General features: G+C 46.5%; 1 protein-coding gene across 2 annotated transcripts; it reads right to left on the bottom strand.

The window, feature by feature from the left end:
• Window positions 1–658: 658 nt before the first annotated feature.
• Window positions 659–9,349, bottom strand: LOC103709168 (clast3-like protein). Of its 2 annotated transcripts, XM_088719391.1 has the most exons (8): window positions 9,132–9,349; window positions 8,845–9,010; window positions 7,054–7,112; window positions 3,391–3,506; window positions 3,048–3,285; window positions 2,831–2,954; window positions 2,382–2,484; window positions 659–1,318 (listed from the first exon to the last, which is right to left on the bottom strand). In XM_088719391.1, the coding sequence occupies exons 1-7, from the start codon at window positions 9,192–9,194 to the stop codon at window positions 2,405–2,407; spliced, it is 846 nt and encodes a 281-aa protein (XP_088575517.1). In that variant the 5' UTR covers window positions 9,195–9,349; the 3' UTR covers window positions 659–1,318; window positions 2,382–2,404. The 2 variants fall into 2 exon arrangements, with proteins under 2 accessions (XP_088575517.1, XP_008792617.2); XM_008794395.4 differs by lacking the exon at window positions 659–1,318 and having other exon boundaries at window positions 2,091–2,484; window positions 9,132–9,338.
• Window positions 9,350–22,740: the final 13,391 nt, after the last annotated feature.

The following is a 22,740-nucleotide window of genomic DNA, read 5'->3' as shown; positions in this document are numbered from 1 at the left end:
AGTTTATATAACTTTTTAATTAAACATAATTACAATAACAAGAATGATGATAAAATATGTGATAAAAAAATGACAACTTGTAAGACATGGATGTTAATAAATTTTTATCAAGGTTCTGTTACAATAACATTAATGTTCACATTTAAATCTGCTGCATGTGTATACTTTTTCTTCAATACAGGCTCGCTCCCTATGGACAATTCTGTGATTTATGGATGGCATATGATCACTTTACATGAAATTGTAGGGATTCTGAGGGAGCCAACTAGTGTAGTTGGTAAAAAGTCTCGGAGAATTGGTACCGAGGAATTAGATTCATGTTTCCATTTTACCCGGATTTCGGTCGAGATTTCTGCCACCCTAATGCAATTCAAGCCGAGAAGAAGATGAAGATAGTGCTTTCTCAGATGGTCTACTCAGCAAAATTGGAAGTGTCATGGAATCATCCTCCTCTCACGTGAAGCAAGAACACGTCTCAGATGCTAAATAAACACGTCTTACGAGTGTGGATGCTAATTACTACTGTATTGGGAAGTCAAATCTTGGGACCTCTACACCGAAAACTGAGGTACCAACTGTGTAAGATAAACTCTAGTTAACAACTTACAACAGTTGCTTAAACTTACGTGATGGTACGTTGTAGTGAGCACCATTTAAGTAGTGGAAATATAGAGCATTCATTATCACAATCCTACGCTTTCTGACACCTAGATACAAATTACGGTGCATAGCCACCACAACTCTAGTAAGAGTGGATAACGTATCTAACAATCTTTCGCTTGGTTAAGGTGCAAGGGACACCAAACAGCCTACGTCATGACTCGGTGTCGTTGGAAACGTTTCTTTACAAAGCCTGAGGAGATTTCACAGCCAGCAGTTCATTATTTTTACTATTATCCCAAGGCTAAGGCTATGTTCTTTTGAGGCACTTTTCTTAAGCCAATCACGTCAGTTGCTTGGGAAGTACTCCAAGGTGCCGTCTCCACGTCCCTTTCCATCTCAATTCAATATCGCAGTAGCAGCCAAACTCGGCCATCGCTTTATTCTTGGGCCCCTATAATTTAATAACTGCATAGGCTTTCAACAACTCTGTTTCTTATGTCCATGTGCGACCACATCTCGTTAGAAAAACTGGCAGTTCATACTCCCCCTTCCTACACGTTTGAAACGAAATCACCTCCAAGACAGACGTTTGAGATGTTACCATGCGGCGTGCAGCACCATACATCTCTGATGAGCGTCTCTGCTCATCATACACGACACAAAACTTGTTTTTGGAGAGTCCATCCCTCATAGATCTTCGACAAGGAGCTTCATTCTGATACAGAAAAAAAAAATACATTTGAGTGATTAGTTGCCGACTAGCCTACAACCCCATGCAATGACCCTCGATGAACCAGTTCTCGATTACAAAAAATACTAATTTGAAAGGCTCGCTACAGAATTTACATTACATGCTAGAGAAGCATGAGAAGTACCAAACTGAATAGATATTAATTTTGTAATGGCTGAAGCAGCAAACTTGAATTCGGCAAGAATCTCATTTCTTGGTAGTACCAAGAGAAAATTGACTCAAAAATTGGATAAGGGTAAAGATGCAGCCAGCACCACGGCTTATTCAAGTGCCCCGAACCATGCAAAATGGTCGCCTACTACATGGCTCACCTGAAGGGCCTTCAAAACCCAGCTATTTCCTGTGATCAAACATCATCTCGTTGCCAATGAGTTAATTTGGAAGCCTGGTGAAGTCACTATTGTGAGAAAAGGCTTGTTAGCTACATTTGTAAATAGCTCAGTTGGGGGACTAATTGCAATTTGTTATCTTATTTCCATGGAAATGAAGACGTGGTGGTGGGCCGTCAGAGAGGACTATCCCGATACATTAAGGTGAGTTCCTTCACAGGATTGTCAATATATAGTATCGTGCCACTTGTGCGGAAAAAACAAGGAGTGGATGCAATTATTAAACAACGACAACACCACCAACCACCTCTTTCTTGTAGTCCACTCCCCATCTATATCACATTTCTTGTTCCTGAAGCGTGTTGAGCCATGATATCAAACACTGGCCATTTGTCTCACACGCGGAGGATCAAAAGCCATTCTTGAAAAAGTATATTACTAGGCTTTAAGAAAAGTGAAAAAAAAAGGATGTCACTAGTAGAGCATATAGCTAACTACTGTAATGCACAAAAAAACAAAAAACAAAAATTCTTTCTTCGTAACTAGTTAATTTGTTTTCTTCAGCATTCCACAGAACAGTTTATCCAGACAGCAGAAATCCTTCATGGAGAATTAGCTCCCAACAAGTTTGCCAGTGGGGGGTCAAAAAAAAATTTACCCAGAATTTGGTTATCATTCAGCGTCTTAAGTTGCCTCACCTGAGTATTTTCAGAAATGAAGATTAGAAGAGGGACATATCAGGTGGTGGTCCATAAACAGTTTTCCACGACAGTGGAATAATCCATCCACCATGTTCATTGCCTGAAACATCCCAATCATAAAATTGCAATCAGTATCACATGCATGGTTACCTGATTATAACTTAAAGGAACACTGAAATTAAATCAGGAGTCGTGAACAAAGCTGAAATGCACATCATTGATAAAAATCAACAGCAGATCAGCTCTGGTTACCAAAATCCGGAAGCAGGAAAAGCACAATGCTTTAGACATCCAAAAGGAGCCATAAAAACGACATCCATTGCACCAAGGAAAAGAAAAGGTCATCAAACCAGCCGCAGGGTGTTATGCTCAATTGGGTGTCAAGCATTTCTGGTTCAAAATATAAAGAAGGAAACAGAAATCATAGCAATGCAACCCAAACTTACCACAAAACTTATCTGGGCTCAGGCCCAGAAGTCTGCAAGCTGCCTCAGCCAACTGAAATGAATCAGAGATGTTGTCCCCTTCCGAACAATAGCACAATAAGCAAGTAACCCTCATACCTTTTGCCTAGTTCCAACATGCAAAATGATAAGTAAATCTTTTCGACAATGAGAAGTAAAAGGAAACAATTTTTTACACGAAATATAAAAAAGGGACTACCTTGCAACAAGAGAACAATGCAGCAAAAGGCAAGCCTGGGAAATAGTCATCATCTACCAATTCATCATCGTATGTGAACACATCTTCCTGAATAGAATTCTCTTCAGCTAGATGTTTAAGATACTTCCATCGCCTTTGGGATGGATCATATTCCTCAAGTTTCTTCCACCCTAGCTTTTCACAGTCACTATCAGTTCCATCGTCACTGGCACTTGAAATGTAAAATATCTGCATATTACTGATGAATGGGCAGCCATATCATCAATAAGACATGTAAATCTCATGAGCGTAACAATCATGGATAACATGGATATAAGAGATGCAAATGGTACTGCTCACTGACCTGGATGCATCAATCTTTTTCCTTCTACCAGAATCTAAACTTGAAAGAATAACATGTTTCTTTCCGATGCTTGATGCAAAATGCATCAAATTCTTTGCAAATTCAACCATCATTCCCTGTATTAGTTATAGCTCGATTGGATTAATATCCAAATATGAAATTAATGATATAAAAAAAACACTTAAAATCTTGGGTAAATAGGCATGGGATTTTTGGATAAGGGCACCAAATTCTTGTGAACATTACTCGCAAAAGGAAAAATGCTAAAGGACAACTGAAGTTCGCTTGGGACATAATATGAAATTTTGTGGGCTTATTATGTCTTTATTACAGCTTTCAGATGTTATTCTATCATCACATGTCAACACCCTTACGTGAAGGAGAAGTGCTAGCAGGATCAGTATTCATAATTCTTAACGCAAGAGGGAGAATCGTAGCTGCAAGAGCCAGAAGACCATTTTGCTAGTTCTGTTTGTTTAGGCAAACTCATGGCAGCTTGGGATGGAATCCGACATGCTATCATCGAGCTGCATGCATATTTTATCCATATATGGGGTGATTCAGCAACTATGACTACTTGGTTAAGCTTTTGAGAAATAGGAGAAAAATGTCATCAGCCAATACTAAGCAATATAACAGGGATGACTAAAAGCCTGAAATGCTTCAGGGTCTCCCATGTCTATAAGCCTATAAGGAGGCTGGTTTTAACTGTAAACTGTCTTGCAGGCCTTGGATCTACAGTTGATAAAAAATTTATTGAACAACTGTATTTGTCTTGTAGCAAAAAAAAAAAAAAACAACTGTATTTGTGCATTGACAATTGAAATATTATTAGTTTACAGTGGAAGTGGATCTGTCAGCATAATTCTGCTTGACATTACAAACCTACCTGCAGGTGGAGCACTGATCAAACAAGGATGGGGCATAAATAGTACAATGTGGTGTTTGTTGGATGTGTAGCAATGCACATATACATGGCTAAAGTGTAAAAGACATGTCTCAGGTTACTTGCATGCATTATAAAAGAAATTTCCGATTATGTTTGGAATGGATTGACCCAAAGAAACCTGTTTTAGTCGCTGGGTCAGGGATCAACGTTTCAACCATGGGTCAATTGCGGGACATTCCACTAAACCATAACATCATAAATAGAAAAATAAGTAAATATTGATAAATAGCAACAAATCTTTAAAATTCTACAAAAAGGGGAAACAAGAAAATGTACCATAATAATTCAGTCATTTAACTTTTAGAAAGAAAATTCTATATAATGTAACAAAATATCTGAAGCTTATTGACATTTTTAATTATAATAAATAATAGAGTTTTAAAATATACGAGATAAGAAATGAATATTTTTTTATTTTCTACCAAAGGAAAAAAGGTATTTTATTTTTTATTGAAAGAATGGACTACTAAAATTGTTTCGCCTAATTAGATACACAATTCACAAGCATAATAAAATAAAATATCAAATCATTTCAACTATTATCCTACGGGCTAAGAGATTGGCAATCCCACACTTGATCATGGGATGGGCCTCCATGCCACCATTATTTTTCGTAAGCATTTTTTGGCATAATTCAGGCAAGAGGACTCTAAGTTGATCCACCTAGGGTCAACCGGTTCAGGGATCGATCCACTGAGTGGATAGTCTGTTTGAAAGTTCGAGTACCTAGTGACCCAACTTGACAAGGCTCATAAATGAGGGTCAGGCGAGTCGACTTGGCTGATAGGGCTAGAATCGAGCTAGGATTGACTAACCATGCTCCTGTTTGAGCCCAACCCACAATTCTTTGGGCTTTTGGCTAGGCTTAGGCTCAATTTTTTTTCAAAATCCCAGCCCGAGCCTGACCTAATCTCGGTTCTAGATCGAAACCCAATCAGGCCGATCCGAATTAGCACGTGTGGGATATAAAATGAGCCAACCATAGTTGGCCAGATTGATCTGATTTTGGCCTAATTATCCTAAATGCTCAACAATAAGATTTTTGATGAAAAACATCTTAAATCTGAAAGAAATTACAGAACTAGAGCACTTGCTACAAGAGATCACTTCCATGATTAAACTTAGGGCTAATATTAATCAATTCTGTGAATAAAAACCATCATATATAGAAAAGGACATAAGTTTTTATCATTTAATATCAAATTATCATAGCAGCATTAATCCTTGCAAAACCTAATCATCTGGAATAAGAGTTAATTTCTACCAGCCTAACCATGGATTTCCTCTCAGGAGTAAGGGAAAAAAATCAGGCTATATCCATTGCCATCAGCTGGTGTAAGCAAAAGCTAAGAAGTTCATATACTGTATGTTATGCCATATAACAAACATGGTACAAACATACTATCCTTGTTCATGGCCATCTCTTGCCCTCTCATATCTGCTGCATGCATGACTTGCTAGACCAGTCACCACTTCATGCCCTTTTTCTATGTGGGCAAAACCATCTTGATACTTGGACTAAGAAAACTAGAACAATTTCCCATGGTAAAGATAATCAAATCTCTTCCATCCGACTAACTGTTTAGCACCTAGTGACTATCATCAACCTGCAATAACATAATAAAATAAACTAATGATATCCAAGGAATAAACTTTAGAAAAGCACAATCGTCCTCTAAGATTCTGTTTCTACTCCTCCCCTCCTTTGAATTCAATGCATAACTTTCCAGTTGAACCACACAAATTACTTCTACATGAGATGATTTTGACACCAATAAATTCACCTACAGAGAATCACTTTATCCTAGTTGCCTTCTTCAATGAAGAGTGGACAGCTTCATGGTTTAGAAGATGCAAATCCTTTGTTGTGGATTTAACATCAAGACTAAAAGAAATAAAATGCTCAGATGGGTACAACCTTAGTGATTAGTCTTCCAAGGAAACCACTAATAGAAAGCCTCATAATAATGGTTTAAAGTTTCCGTGAGAACTCCAAAACTACGACCAAAATATTTTGGTTGCAGGCAGAAATCAAGATCAGCTTTTGAGTTTCGGCTTAAACTGATATATGGGCCAAAATTTATCATGCACATGTATCAATTTGTATAGCTCTTTTCTTATTTCTTCAAAACACAACTTTTTACAATGCAAAGAATAGATGACATCAAATTAAAAAAAAAAAAAATCCTTCCTCCCTCAAACTATCACAAAGTAAATATGGTGGAGAGCAGAATTTGTAAAACACCAAACAAGTCATGTCAACCATGAATTCTTGAATTTCGGGTTCTACACACCCATGCATTATTATGTCTTACTTTTGAACATGGTGTCTAGAATATTGCTACATGGCCAGAAAAATTGACATGAGATTTATTCTTCACCTTGTACTATCAGGTGTCAATTCATTTTTCAATAAAGGTGGGCATGGATGTTTTAGGGAACATCTCCTTAAATGGAACAACAATGATGAGAAAAACTAGCTAAAACATAAATATCATCCCATACAAAATGAAAATTCTGCTGAGGAAGTCTTGACCATGAGAACAAGGACAGAGGAAAATAACTGGTAAATATGCACTCCTTCTGCTTCTACATCAGGGGAAAAATTTTAACATAGCACGTAAAATTTGATATATCTTGAAATAAAAAAATGAATTGAAACATGTCTTTGTGGTGCATTCACAATTTGAAGCAGAATAACAAGTTTGGCTTACCTTTATAACTGGAGATCTTTGTTGGATAAGACTAAGTGCATATGAAGGAGCTTCATAAGCTGCAATGGGACATTGAACACTATTCAACTGTAAACAAGTCTATTTAACTATATGATGAGAAAGTTACGAATTATGCAAAGCACAAAATGATCTCATGCATCTTAATCAGCTCTTAATATAACAATGCACAAACAATTGTTTAACAAGTGTATATGAATAATTTATCTGCGACTAAAAGCTCTTTCACATGTGGTAGTTGTAGGTGGTGATGACTTGCCATTTTTCAAAAGCTGAATCAATTTAAATTAACAAAAACGAAAAAAAAATGAAGTTTGACAAACCATTTTATGATCAATAATATGAATGACCTAGGAAAACAACATAGGGCAAAAAAGGTGGTACTTCAAGACCATGAATATGGTACTTCAAAACCATGAATATGCCTCAGGTAGTGCAGGACCACCTAAATTCCTTTTGGTTGAACAAAAAACTAGAAACAGTCTTTTCAAAAGTTTCTTCGTTAAGTACTGATGGTTCACTGATATCTTATGCACCCCATTATTTAGACTGGTGCAGTATATGGTGGACCGTAGAAATAGAATTGTTTGTTTTTGTGCTCCAAATATAGGTGGCCCAACATGTGCTGGTCCTTGGAAATAGAAGCATGGTTTACACAAATTTTCCTCTTTTTTTTTGTCGTTGCTGCAAATGCAAGTTTTTTGTGGCATATTTAAAAGATAGCATAATATATGGTAATCATACCAGTGAAAGTGATTGGAAAGGTGAGTCCCGCAGCCTATGTTTGATATAATTACAGGAGATTATTTTGACTATTATGATATGCTTGAGGAAGAGAGTAAGGTTTCTGAAAACTAAAATGAAATTTCATGTAATTTTTGGTAATAATGTGTGAAGACCAATGGTATAGGTTTGGCTAACCACCTTTTCACATATGAGGTAAAAAGATCTTGGAATACATATACTTCAAACTGATGGTAAAAATAAATAAAGAGTTTGAATGATAAGTCATTTTTACTCAAACAAGGGCTTAGGGCAGCAAAATGCACCAAGAAGTCACATGTAGATACTCTTCATCTATAGGCAACTGAGAATTCAATCTGGCGCCTTTCTTTCAGTGTTGTCCCACTCTTACTCTTTAAGACTGAGCAATCTACCAACATCCCTTAAATTCTCTTCCTTGATGCACACCTCGAGGAGGGTACTAAGTAGGTCATTTTAACTTGGACGCACTAGCCAGGGCCCCAAGTGCACCTCATGCATAATGAAGCAATTTCATGAAAAGTGTCTCAGGCCATATAAACCAAAAATAGGAAAAAATATCTATGACCGCAAGAGATTGTTAGCTTGAGCTCCTAAACGTATCCCCCAGCAAAGTATAAAAATAGGATAATAGTAACATTTATGATTATTATTATCTGCTAAAAGCCTCAATAAATAGGATACCTAAACCTTCTCTAATTTTCTCTGCATTCCAGTGCTTTTGGTCATGCTCTAAATTGAATGTGTAACAACTTGAAATTTACTCCATGTGTCGTTCAAATCAGTTTGAAATAAATAAGGAAATAGCCAAAAAAATCAATAAATAACCAGCCAATTTCTATATATTATTAACCCTGGGATACACTTTATAAATTGAACACCATTGGCCCCAAATCAAGGCCAGCAGTTAGAGACAACTACACCTATAAAACGCATTTTCCCGAACACAATCACATCCAATATTGAATAGGAAATGTTTTTAGGATAAATTCGAATAGGAGAAATACAAACCTTCGAGGGGCAGCGCGAGATCACCCTCCGGCGCTGGCCCATAAGCATCATTCCCAACACAAGGAAGAACGGAGGGCTCGTCCAAGTACCCAACCCTTCTGGCTCCGGTTGATGAGATCAGGAGATCGATTGCCAGCTGCCCCACGTTCCCGATCGAGAGCCCTGGCTACCAAATCGGAGCAGGCAAAGTCCAAATTAACGACCCTTACTCTCCATTAAAACCCTAAAAATAGGACGTGCCGAAGGAGGAGGAGAAGAAGAAGGGAAAGGGGTTCGGGATTGCGAACCAGAAGGAGAGTAGAGCAATCGGAGGAGAGGCTTCGGCCTTCTTCTTCGAGAGTAATTTCCATTGCGAGAAGAGGGCGGAGCGGCCTTCTTTGCCTTCGAGTTTCACCCCTCGGTTTTGGAGCAGTGCTGCTTTCGTCTTGGCATCAGGAGACGAGGAGGTGTATAAACCTTTTGGTCTGAGCTCGAACATAGCCGACGTCCAGGCCAATCCATATTTGGGGCAGGCTTGGTCTAAGACAACTTCCATTTGGGCTTCAGCTACCGGGGCAAAAGTGGATCGGATAGCATCCGAATTTATTTTCATATCAAAATCTATCTAAATACAAATAAAAAATTTAAGCATCTGTATAATACCTATATTCGTATTCGTATTCATATTCATCAAAAATATATATATATATATATATAAATATGGAATATCAGATTTCATCTATACCTTATATAATTTTATATGGCACTTATTAACTTTTAAAAAAATAAATGATCATATTAATATTCTATTAACTTGATTTATCACCTACTTAGTAATATTTTTGATTCTGCAGTAATAAAGTTTAATTATCCGATTTATATGTATACTTTCGATACCCGATCTATGATCAGATCTGTTTAAAACAAATATGGATATAAATTTTTGCATCTGACTAACATTTGTATCTATATCTGTATTCGTCAAACAAAACAAATATGAATATAGATATGCTAGTATCCGATTTGATTTCAGCCCTATTCAACTACGATTAGTTTGTTAGCCTCTAAGGCTTAGTTTAAATATGATGTATCCATCACATGTTCATGCATGTGCATATTTTTTCTTTTTTTTTTTTGGCAACAAAGGTGCGAGGAAACTCACTATAAGCAGATGAAAGGCATTGCCACAAGAATCGGAACAAGAATCACTAAGGTCAGACGAAATTTGAAATGAAGCGGCGAGGCCGGGACCCCGAGCTGAACAATTGGGTTGTAGAGTATTGACAATGCTTGAGCTTGAACTTAGATGGAGAAGCATGCCTACTCATCCAACCTGAAAATAGAAAGGGGAGTTCATTTGCCGGAGTCTACCCGGTTGGGGATATTTCAATATTTAAGTCAACTAGATTCCGGATGTTTTAAGAAAATTTTGAAAGAGTTGCAAAGTGGAAAAGTGTGAGAGCTTAAGAAAGCATATCAGAAGGTCCCTCAGTGGTCCCTTTTTATAGAGTGGGGTTGATGTACATTACCAAGTAAGGTGGAAGTAAGCCTTAACTGCTGAATAACGGCCCCCATGTTGTGCACGCCGAGAAGCTTAACCGCCTTGATCGTGCAATAATGGTCAATCCACTTGAGATGAGCAGTAATCGCTTCTCAATTGGAGAGATTATGATCATGTCTTTAATGGCTGTTAATTATTTTAAATATACTTGAATTGGAGATATGTGACTTATTGCCACTGGTCAACTAGCCCGCTTTACTTGGCTTAATGGTTCAAGTCGATACCTCGGTTAATACCAAAGTTAATACTTTGGTTGATTGCCATAGCTGGTGGCTTAGTTGGCTACTAAGACTGGCAGCTCAATTTACAATATACTTTACATGACCTTTAAAGTAGTGGCATAACTTTATACTAGCAAGATAGGGTTTTAGATCTTCACTAACATCCAATTCCCTGTGCCAATTAGTATGAAGAATATGATGCCTCAGCATCTCAACCTTGTATAGTTAACCACACAAAAAAAGAAAGAACTAATCAAGTACGTTTGTCACATCCATGCGCATTGCTAGTTTTTCAAACATTAGAAACTATTTAATTGAAGCCAATGAGCCGGCCAACTCGCTATATCTATTTGTTTTATTTTATTCCCTTCTTCTGAGTTCTGTCATGCATGAATCAGTCGCCTAAGTGCTTGTTTTAAACTAAATAACTTTGCATATTAAAAAAAAAATCATATCGAAATGGTCTCCATATGCAACCATGCAAGCTGTGAGGTATCCACTTACACTGACACAGAGATAAAAAGTTGATGTGAAATCCAATAATACATGCTATTCATGGATTCCAACTTGGAAAAGTTGAACAACATTAGGTCACCATGAAGTCTTTCCACAATGTTCTCTACCTCCATAGGTCACCATAAAGACTTTCCACAATTTCCTTATATTCTATGGCAGATTAATTATTAGATAAGGTGTCATTCTCATGTCATTGTAGCTTTGTCCTTTCCTCTTGGTGGCAAGCCATCTTCACTGCAGCACAATGTTAAATACTCAATTACATCAAACTTAGCATGCCTACTGTTGGGGGGAAAAAAAGTGTCGCCATGCTTTGGTAAGCAGACCCCTCCGAGCAGGGGCCGACCGAGCAAATCCCTCCGAGCAGGGGCCAGCCGAGCAGACCCCTCCAAGCAGGGGCCGACCGAGCAAATCCCTCCGAGTAGGGGCCAGCCGAGCAGACCCCTCCGAGCAGGGGCCGACCAGACAGACCCCTCCGAGCAGGGGCCCACTGAGCAGACCTCCTCCAGCTTGGGGACACTAAATCTTACCAACCTGAGGACGCCTGAGTTGCACACTGAGATTACGTCCACCCGCAGCACGACCGTGCAGACAATTAATGCGTAAGGGTCGTGCAGACACCCGGTTCACTCAACAGTCAAAACGCATGGCCCTTGCAGGCCCCTGGGCTTACTCAACAATTAAAGCGTATGGTTTCCGTCGCCTACGGACATCGAGTCTCTCACGGCAAATCCGCATGCCTACAAATGATGGCGACTCCGTGATGACAGGCTCCGGCCTAATCTCCTACCATGATAGCATTGACTTACATGATCAAGCATTAATGACCAATTGTACGACAACCAATTTACTCTGTCACGTCACAGGTAGCCCGATCCTCCCTATAAAAGGGGAATTCCTCCACTTAGGAAAGGGGGTTTTTTCTTTCGTCTCACTTTTTCTTTTCCCATACAGACCCCTGACTGACTTAACCATCGGAGGGCCGGCGTCGGAGAGCCCGGCCACCGGCTTCTTGCAGGTCTCCAGGAGGACGCCGCCCGCCGATGCGCCGCCACCCAGGCAGCGGAGCTCCTCTTCTCCAGCCGACGGCCGCCCCCGGGTCCAATTTCCAGCAACAGTTGGCGCTAGAAGGAGGGGCCCGAGTCGCGACAATGAAGCTGAGAAGCAAGGGAGCTTCCAATGCCTCCCGACGTCCTCCACCTAGCCCCGGACACTCTGTCCAGAACTCGCCACCTCCGGCCGATTTGACTCCCCAAGTTCGGCCGGAGCAGTTTGATGCCCTGGTGCAGCAGGTTCAGGCCTTGGCCGCCGCTGTCCAAGGCCTGCAACCTAGGGGCATCCCGGCGGCACCACTCCCTCGGCCTCAGTTCAGCCGGTGCCTCCTGTGAGCGGACTGCCCCTCCCAGGCCAAGATCCCCGTGCTCAGGCCTCCCCCTGGGGGAACACTCGGTGAGGGGTCCTGGTGACTGGCCACAACCGTCAGAAGCCGAGTCAGTCCCAGGGCAACCTGCGCCAGAGCGGACCGCTGCGGCGGTCCCTCGAGAAGCTGGAGCGCCATATTGAGGCGCTCCGCGGCAGGAAGTCGGGACATGATGGTGACTTCGAGTTCACCACGAGGTCCCCCTTTTTCCAGCAAATTGAAGATGAGCCGGTCCCGCCAAGGTTCAAGATGCCTCAGGTGGAGCCTTACAACGGCAGGACCGACCCCCTTGACCACTTGGAAAGCTATCGGGCTTTAATGGCCCTGCAGGGAGCCTCAGAGGCTATGCTTTGCAGAGCCTTCCCAGCGACACTCCGAGGAGCAGCCCGGCTTTGGTTTACCGGGCTGAAGCCTAGCACCGTCTCCTCCTTTGAACAGCTTGGCAGGCAATTCGTCAGCAATTTTGCTGCCAGCCGACCCCGGCGGCGGACCTCCGACTCCCTCCTCGACATAAAACAAAAGGAGGGAGAGTCTCTCAGGAAATATTTGGACCGGTTCACCGCCGCAACATGGGAAGTCCGGGAGCTTGACCAGTCAATTGCCATGTCAGCGCTGAAGATGGGGGCCCGGTCTTATCGATTCCTCTTCTCCATCGAGAAGAATTTTCCTGCTGACCTCACTGAGATGCTGGTCCGGGCGCGGAAATACGCAAAGGCCGAGGAAGCTGTCGCTTCCAGGCGGGGCGGGGCCGAGCAGGCCTCCAAAAAGCAAAAGAGGCGCCGGGAGCAAGGCCATCCCAGAAGCCCATCCCCGTGTCGAGCCAAGAATCCGCCTCGTCTGAAGAGTCCGCCCCGATTGCGGGGACCACTTCGCCAGAGGTCTCCGCCTCGCCCAAGGTCTCCACCACGGTCCCACATACCCAACGGGAGGTACGAAAATTACACTCTCCTTACTGCTCCTCGGATTGAGATCCTCATGGAGATCGAAGGCCGGGACTATTTCCGGCCCCCGCCCCCAAGACGGGATCTCGGGGCCTGGCGCAACCCCCGAAAGTACTGCCGCTTCCACCGGGACCACGGCCACGATACGGAGGACTGCTTCCAGCTCCGGGACGAGATTGAAGCACTCATCCGCCGAGGAGTGCTTGACCGGTTCGTACGGAATCGGCCTGCAGGAAGGCCGGCAGAGAATCCCACACAGCCCGAAAATCTCCGAGTGTATTATCAATAGAGCCCCGAAGGGTCCCCCGCTTCAATCATAAATCTCACCTTTTACAACGACTTGCTCACAATTGCTTAATTGTGCTAAACTTCTCCTGATGTCTAAATGCTGACTCCCAGACGACCCGGCCCAGCTCGTATATATGACCCTGCTCGGATACAGCCTGAATCGAGAAGCCGGACGCCTTGGCGAAAATTCGGAGCGCCGATATCGAGCTCGGCTCGATCTCCACCGACCGTCGAGCTCGGCTCGATCTCCACCGACCGTCGAGCTCGGCTCCATCTCCACCGATCATCGAGCTCGGCTCGATCTCCATCAAATACCTCGACTACGGTCGGGATGCCCCGATCCCTCGGGATGACGGGAGTACCCTTGCGGTCTCCACCATCCATCGAGCTCGGCTCGATCTCCACCGACCATCGAGCTCGGCTCGATCTCCATCTGTCGAGCTCGGCTCGATCTCCATCAAATACCTCGACTACGGTCGGGATGCCCCGATCCCTCGGGATGACGGGAGTACCCTCGCGGTCTCCTCCATCCATCGAGCTCGGCTCGGTCTCCACCGACCGTCGAGCTCGGCTCGATCTCCATCTGTCGAGCTCGGCTCGATCTCCACCGACCGTCGAGCTCGGCTCGATCTCCACCGACCGTCGAGTTCGGCTCGATCTCCACCGACCGTTGAACTCGGCTCGATCTCCACCGACCGTCGAGCTCGGCTCGATCTCCATCAAATACCTCGAGTACGGTCGGGATGCCCCGATCCCTCGGGATGACGGGAGTACCCTCGCGGTCTCCACCATCCATCGAGCTCGGCTCGATCTCCACCGACCATCGAGCTCGGCTCGATCTCCATCGATCTCCACCGACCGTCGAGCTCGGCTCGATCTCCACCGACCGTCGAGCTCGGCTCGATCTCCATCAAATACCTCGACTACGGTCGGGATGCCCCGATCCCTCGGGATGACGGGAGTACCCTCGCAGTCTCCACCATCCATCGAGCTCGGCTCGATCTCCACCGACCGTCGAGCTCGGCTCGATCTCCACCGACCGTCGAGCTCGGCTCGATCTCCACCGACCGTCGAGCTCGGCTCCATCTCCACCGATCATCGAGCTCGGCTCGATCTCCATCAAATACCTCGACTACGGTCGGGATGCCCCGATCCCTCGGAATGACGGGAGTACCCTCGCGGTCTCCACCATCCATCGAGCTCGGCTCGATCTCCACCGACCATCAAGCTCGTCTCAATCTCCATCGATCTCCATCTGTCGAGCTCGGCTTGATCTCCACCAACCATCGAGCTCGGCTCGGTCTCCACCGACCAGCGAGCTCGGCTCGATCTCCACCGACCGTCGAGCTCGGCTCGATCTCCACCGACCGTCGAGCTCGGCTCAATCTCCATCGATTATCGAGCTCGGCTCGATCTCCATCTGTCGAGCTCGGCTCGATCTCCATCAAATACCTCGATTACGGTCGGGATGCCCCGATCCCTCGGGATGACGGGAGTACCCTCGCAGTCTCCACCATCCATCGAGCTCGGCTCGATCTCCACCGACCGTCGAGCTCGACTCGATCTCCACCGACCGTCGAGCTCGGCTCCATCTCCACCGATCATCGAGCTCGGCTCGATCTCCATCAAATACCTCGACTACGGTCGGGATGCCCCGATCCCTCGGGATGACGGGAGTACCCTTGCGGTCTCCACCATCCATCGAGCTCGGCTCGATCTCCACCGACGATCGAGCTCGGCTCGATCTCCATCTGTCGAGCTTGGCTCGATCTCCATCAAATACCTCGACTACGGTCGGGATGCCCCGATCCCTCGGGATGACGGGAGTACCCTCGCGGTCTCCACCATCTGTCGAGCTCGGCTCGATCTCCACCGACCATCGAGCTCGGCTCGATCTCCATCTGTCGAGCTCGGCTCGATCTCCACCGACCGTCGAGCTCGGCTCGATCTCCACCGACCGTCGAGCTCGGCTCGATCTCCATCAAATACCTCGAGTACGGTCGGGATGCCCCGATCCCTCGGGATGACGGGAGTACCCTCGCGGTCTCCACCATCCATCGAGCTCGGCTCGATCTCCACCGACCATCGAGCTCGGCTCGATCTCCATCGATCTCCACCGACCGTCGAGCTCGGCTCGATCTCCATCGATCTCCACCGACCGTCGATCTCCATCGATCTCCACCGACCGTCGAGCTCGGCTCGATCTCCACCGACCGTCGAGCTCGGCTCGATCTCCACCGACCGTCGAGTTCGGCTCGATCTCCACCGACCGTCGAGCTCGGCTCAATCTCCATCGATCATCGAGCTCGGCTCGATCTCCATCTGTCGAGCTCGGCTCGATCTCCATCAAATACCTCGATTACGGTCGGGATGCCCCGATCCCTCGGGATGACGGGAGTACCCTCGCAGTCTCCACCATCCATCGAGCTCGGCTCGATCTCCACCGACCATCGAGCTCGGCTCGATCTCCATCTGTCGAGCTCGGCTCGATCTCCATCAAATACCTCGACTACGGTCGGGATGCCCCGATCCCTCGGAATGACGGGAGTACCCTCGCGGTCTCCACCATCCATCGAGCTCGGCTCGATCTCCACTGACCATCAAGCTTGTCTCGATCTCCATCGATCTCCATCTGTCGAGCTCGGCTCGATCTCCACCAACCATCGAGCTCGGCTCGGTCTCCACCGACCAGCGAGCTTGGCTCGATCTCCACCGACCGTCGAGCTCGGCTCGATCTCCACCGACCGTCGAGCTCGGCTCAATCTCCATCGATCATCGAGCTTGGCTCGATCTCCATCTGTCGAGCTCGGCTCGATCTCCATCAAATACCTCGATTACGGTCGGGATGCCCCGATCCCTCGGGATGACGGGAGTACCCTCGCAGTCTCCACCATCCATCGAGCTCGGCTCGATCTTTACCGACCATCGAGCTCGGCTCGATCTCCATCGATCTCTATCTGTCGAGCTCGGCTCGATCTCCGCCGACCGTCGAGCTCGGCTCGATCTCCGCCGACCGTCGAGCTCGGCTCGATCTCCATCGATCATCGAGCTCGGCTCGATCTCTATCTGTCGAGCTCGGCTCGATCTCCATCAAATACCTCGACTATGGTCGGGATGCCCCGATCCCTCGGAATGACGGGAGTACCCTCGCGATCTCCACCAGCTATCGAGCTTAGCTCGATCTCCACCAGCCATCGGGCTCGGCTTGATCCTCGCCGACCCTCGGTGCCTGGTTCCGATGTCAGACCCAGGTCGCGATTCGGGCATCTCGAAGCCAGCGGTAGCTCCGTGTATGAGCTCAAAGGGCTACGACCCCATGCTTTGGATTAAGCTCGGGGCCGTCCTCCACGAAGAACAGTTCGCGGCACGGGGCATATAACCCCGAAAAGGTACGCTTTGATTGGCGTCTGTCTTGCTCGATACGCGTGTTCCATTCATTTTTATGTCGGATACTTTTAGCGGAAAGCACCTCGGCCAATATTGGGGTCCTCCGCCGAGCCGACTACGAACTGAAATCTGAGCCCTAGGTCGGTTTTTCGGCCGCTCGGTAAAATTTAATCCCGAGCTCGGGGGGTGCAATTCAAGCTACAAGCTGGCTACCTAATACAATGATTAGAGCACGGCGCCCCGCAGCTGGGGCTCCGAGATCTACAACCGCGAAACTGCGACTCAGATCTAAGAGCTCGACAAGCTCGGGCATTTTTTCGGTCTGAAGCGCCTTAGCAACTCGGGAATCCGCGCAGCAAAGCCTTGGAGAAACATTAGCTAGAAAATGCGCTAGAGTTGGAAGAGCGAAAATTATAGAATATTCTCATTCAAAAAGCCCGAGGGCCAAGTACAAAATTAAGTCTCGGCCGTGTGGTAGACATGGGCCGACCTCATGTTACAAAAGGAAAAGAAAAAGCACAAAGCTAAGAGGCGGCTGTCGCGGCGTCCCCGGCCGAGATCTCCTCGGGCTCGACTCCAACGCCCTCGGCTTCGGCCCCCTTGGCAGTAGTCCCAGGCTCGCCGCCTTCAGTGCCTCTAGGCGCGACCTCGGGAGTGGCTCCCCGAGCGGCCTCTTCCGCGGAGGCCTCCAGAACTGCCTCTCCGGTCGCCTCGGCTGGTTCCGCCCCGAGGCCCTCGACTCCAGCTCCGGGCTGGAGTAGACTGAGATCAAAATCGGGGCAGAGCTGGCGTAGTTGATTATGGAAGTCGTTGAAGCCCTGCATGAGCCCGTTCACGCCCTCCTCCTCCAGCAGGTCGCGAAACTCTTCCGATTCACGGAAGTGCTTAACGGCATTTTGGGCCTGCTACCGGGCCTCCTTCTCCCGAGCTTCGCGTTGCTCGGCCTTCCGCTCCAGATCCCTCACTTCCTGCTTGCGGACGGCGAGCAGGGACTGGGCCTCGGACAAGCGGGCCTCGAGCTCTTGGGCCTTGAGGTGAACTTCCTTCACCTCTTGCTCGCAGATAGCGAGCGTCAAAGTGGCCTCGGCCCGACGCGCCTCTACAGCGCGCACCTCTGACCTGGCCAGGGCGTGTGCGCCCTTCTCCTCTTCGAGCTCAGCGGTCAGAGCCCGAATCTCGTCCTCGGCCGCCTCCACCTTCGTCTGGAGCATTTTTTGCTCGGCCTCGGATGCGAGGCACCTTGCCTCAGCCTCCTCCTGCCCGCGCTGATGCCTTCGGGCCCGGTCCCGGTAGTCTTGGACTATATGCATCAGCGTCTCGATCTCGTGAAGGTGCTATAAAAGAGGGAGATGAGAAACAAGTCCAGTTCAAAACAAACTGGTACAAATGTAAAGGTTTAACCCTAAGAGTTAAGGGCACCGCATTTAATCCGAACCGGCACTTCGAATACGGAAGCGTCGCGTCGGATCGTGTGGTCTCATCATGAGCCCACGACACGAGGACGCTTCGAAAAACGAAAAGGGGATGATAAAACATCTCTGGAGAAAGAGGCGCTGCCCATTAAAAGCGTCTCGAAACGCGCGATAATTCAAAATCTCCTAAACCACATTAATACTACTTCCCGCGCTCGAACTTCTGAACAGCTCGAGCTCAGAAGTCGGGGGGTAGTGTTGGGGGGAAAAAGTGTCGCCACGTTTTGATAAGCAGACCCCTCCGAGCAGGGGCTGACCGAGCAGACCCCTCCGAGCAGGGGCCGACCGGACAGACCCCTCCGAGCAGGGGCCCACTGAGCAGACCTCCTCCGGCTTGGGGACACTCAGTCTTACCAACCTGAGGACGCCTGAGTTGCACACTGAGATTACGTCCACCCGCTGCACGCCCGTGCAGACAATTAATGTGTAAGGGTCGTGCAGACACCCGGTTCACTCAACAGTCAAAACGCATGGCCCTTGCAGGCCCCTGGGCTTACTCAACAATTAAAGCGTATGGTTTCCGTCGCCTACAGACATCGAGTCTCTCACGGCAAATCCGCATGCCTACAAATGATGGCGACTCCGTGATGACAGGTTCCGGCCTAATCTCCTACCATGATAGCATTGACTTACATGATCAAGCATTAATGACCAATTGTACGACAACCAATTTGCTCTGTCACGTCACAGGTAGCCCGATCCTCCCTATAAAAGGAGAATTCCTCCACTTAGGGAGGGGGTTTTTTCTTCCGTCTCACTTTTTCTTTCCCCATCAGACCCCTGACTGACTTAACCATCGGAGGGCCGGCGCCGGAGAGCCCGGCCACCGGCTTCTTGCAGGTCTCCTAGAGGATGCCGCCCGCCGACGCGCCGCCACCCAGGCTGTGGAGCTCCTCTTCTCCAGCCGACGGCCACCCCCGGGTCCAATTTCCAGCAACACCTACATATATAAGTATTGTAACTATTCATACCAGCATATCTCATTCAACTATCAACCAAACTATAACTGAACAATTCTAGAGAGTGGCTCCCAATTTTGCCAGTGTCTCCAATCCTAAAAATTTCTGCTACCTCTTACTGCATCAAAATAAAACTACCCCTCTTCCATTCCTGCCTGAGGCAGCCATTGACAAGCACTAATTAAGGAGCAACATTATTGTCTCTTTTTTGAGTAATATTAGAAATGACTATTTCCACCATCTAAATAAACAAACCATGCATATTTTCCTTTACCAATACTCAATGTATGCACATAGAAACGAATGATTATTTCCATGATCTAAATAAAAAAAAAAAACCATGATATCTTATCTATAACAATAATGAAATCCAATCCGTATATTTAACTTTTTTGTACATATAAAACAACAAACTCACTCATTATTAGAGGGTGAAAGGCTATGCGCCTTCTTGTGATTTAATAGTTATTCATCCACTTCCATGTTAGTGTAGCATTCTTCTTATCTTAAAATGCGATTTTTGCATCAATCCAAGAAGAGGAAAATGAAATTTGCACTGTGCGCTCTGCACTCCACCTTCGTTTGTTCATTCTCTCTTAGCATCCATCCTTCTATAATGTAATACACTTCAATCTCTTATTTCAAATCTATCTTAGTTTGGAGAAACAAGGAAAACGAGTGAGAAACAAATAAGTGCACGTATATAAGTCAATTAAAAAGGAACTAAGAAGATGCCAAATTTATTGAAGTGTAAAATACTGTAACATCCGATTCCATAGCAAAAGTGAGCAGTTATTTTATTAGGTAAAATGTTTTACAACCTACTGACAAGAATAAACCATCCTCACATGAGAAGCAAGTGCAGTGTTCGAAGGCGTCAGTGACGTGTCTTGCTGCTAGTTTTATGTTGGAATCTGAGAGTTTATGGTCCTCCCTTATGAGGGCTAAGTATGGCGCACTGTCGATTGGTGTGAGGGTAGAGCGACACCACTCTCCGATCTGCAGGGAGATATGTGCTAGAGCTCCGCTGGTGTTTCCGGCGATCCAGTGGGCCATTGGGGATGGGACTTCGGTGGACGTTCTCGAGGATAGCTGGGCGACAGAGCTACCGATCAGTAGATTACCGATCATGGTGGACACAAGCAGACTGATGGGGCATAGGGTTTGTGATCTGCTAGTCCCAGGTGAGGGGAGATGGAATGAGAATCTGATCTGGGAGGCTTTTGGGGAGCAGTTGGTTGAGAGGATTATGACCTTATCGATCCCATCTCATCTCATGTGGAGCCTGACAGATCGGTTTGGCTGCCGACGGGCCGTTCGATGGTGCGTGCCAGAGATATTCATGCTTGGGCTTGTAGAGAGCCAGATAGGTAGATTGATGGTGGTTGGATATAGAGGATAAGGGTGCATCCCTGGGTGGCGCTTTTTCTTTTGAATGTGGCTTGGGGTTGCCTTCCAACTAGGAGCGTATTGGCCAGGCGGGGGATGAGGATAGCTCCGCTTTGTGAGGTTTGCCCGGATGTTGAGGAGACTATTAGCCATGCACTTCTTCGATGCCCTACAGCCGTGCAAATTTGGAGATGTAAATCTGTGCCATTCCCTACGTTGTGGGAGTTGATGGAGGATATGCTTCGGTATCTAAGCGAGTCTATTCGGAGGCCGACCGCTGCTGAGACAGGTACCATAGTGGCTTACTTAGCCTATCACATATGGTTGGACAGGAACGATCGTCTGTTCGAGGGTAGGCGGTCATCCCCACGGCAGTGATGGAGATAGCCATATGGCATGCGGTAGAGTTTTCAGCGATAGCCACATCGGCTTCACCTGGGAGGGCTAGGGACATCTAGGGTACCTGTCTTGCTATCTCAGTGTCCAGGTTCAGTTATTTTTCTTGGGTACCCCCATCCCCTAGTTATCTTATAGTGAACTTCAATGGAAGCATGGCGGAGGGTGGTGCCTTTGGGGGCGTGGGCTTCGTGATCAGGGACCATGGAGGCAGATTTATTGTGGTTGGAGGGCAGAGCACACCAGGTATGTCAGCCGTGGGAGCGGAGCTGCGGGCAGCTTGGGAGGGCCTTTTGTATGTGAGACGGGTGCTGGGGGCTGATAGCCTATTCCTCGAGGATGATTCGTCCACGGTGATTGACTGGATCCGTGGAGTGGACATGTATGGGGATGGCCACTCTCTGATATGGGATACATGCAGATTGGTGCGGGAGTTGACTTCCTGTCAGATAGCTCATGTATATCGGAAGGCGAGCAGTGCAGCAGACTAGGTCGCCTCTTATGTTGCTCGGCATACTGGGGAGGTCCTCTAGACTAGCCTAGATAGCATTCCACACTCTTTGTATTGTTTACTTTCTTCTGACATGGCCGGCTGTATTCACGTTAGAGGTATATGAAATGAAATACCGTTTTGACCAAAACAAAAAAAAAGGTCGCACCCCACTCCATTTGGAGCATCATAATCACCTCATAAATTACATATCGGCCGCTAGATATAGATAAGGTAGGTTGACCATTCAAAATTTGCCACGTGGCCAACCCACATAGTGTGCGGAGACTCTTTTGCATTTCAACCCTCTCCCCCCTTAACTTAGCAACAACTCGACTGTGATCGCAAACTGTTTCCTAACAAACATGGTACCCAAGCAAATCCCTCCGATCGAGAAGCTCTGGCATGATTTATGGGCGGGATACATGGGTTATTACCCTATAAACTAGCGTATAGCCCCAAACTCTCAGTAGTGAGCTTTGGCCCTCGTCTATATATTGCATTCCTGGAGCCTTCTAGATAATTTCTTTCGACTCTCTTATGCTGTCTCTCTGCCCCTTTCGGGCTTTCTCCTGTTTTCTAAGAGCCGTGTCTGACTTAGACATCGAAGAATCTCCAGCCAAACACACTCCAGTGGGAGTTCTTCTTTATTTTTGTTGTTTTAGGTCGGTGCGCTAGTCAAAGCTGTTCCTCTACCATCTAACGCCAACTCGGAGGTCCACGGTGATGAGATCATCTCTAATCGAGCACAACAGCCATCGGATCATTGCCATAGAGGAGTGGAGCAACCCCATCCAATCTTTCTGATTCAGACGGCAGACGAGTCTTGATCTCCAGCAACCCCGTTAACTCCATGCTTGGGTCGGGACAATTCCTA

The sequence above is a fragment of the Phoenix dactylifera genome, chromosome 1 (assembly GCF_051530095.1).
Source record: "Phoenix dactylifera cultivar Ajwa chromosome 1, Ajwa_hap1_PhDact_Kaust_v1.1, whole genome shotgun sequence".
Lineage (NCBI taxonomy): Eukaryota > Viridiplantae > Streptophyta > Magnoliopsida > Arecales > Arecaceae > Phoenix > Phoenix dactylifera.
The sequence above is the reverse complement of the archived record's forward strand: the minus strand, read 5'-3'. Positions and strand labels throughout refer to the sequence as shown.

Coding starts and splice junctions, on each gene's coding strand:
- LOC103709168 (XM_088719391.1), bottom strand. CDS start 9,194: ATGGAAATTACTCTCGAAGAAGAAGGCCGAAGCCTCTCCTCCGATTGC. Junction 3,507..7,053: donor AAAGATCTCCAGTTATAAAG/GTAAGCCAAACT, acceptor TAACTAATACAG/GGAATGATGGTTGAATTTGC. Junction 2,485..2,830: donor GAGCCCAGATAAGTTTTGTG/GTAAGTTTGGGT, acceptor GGGATGTTTCAG/GCAATGAACATGGTGGATGG.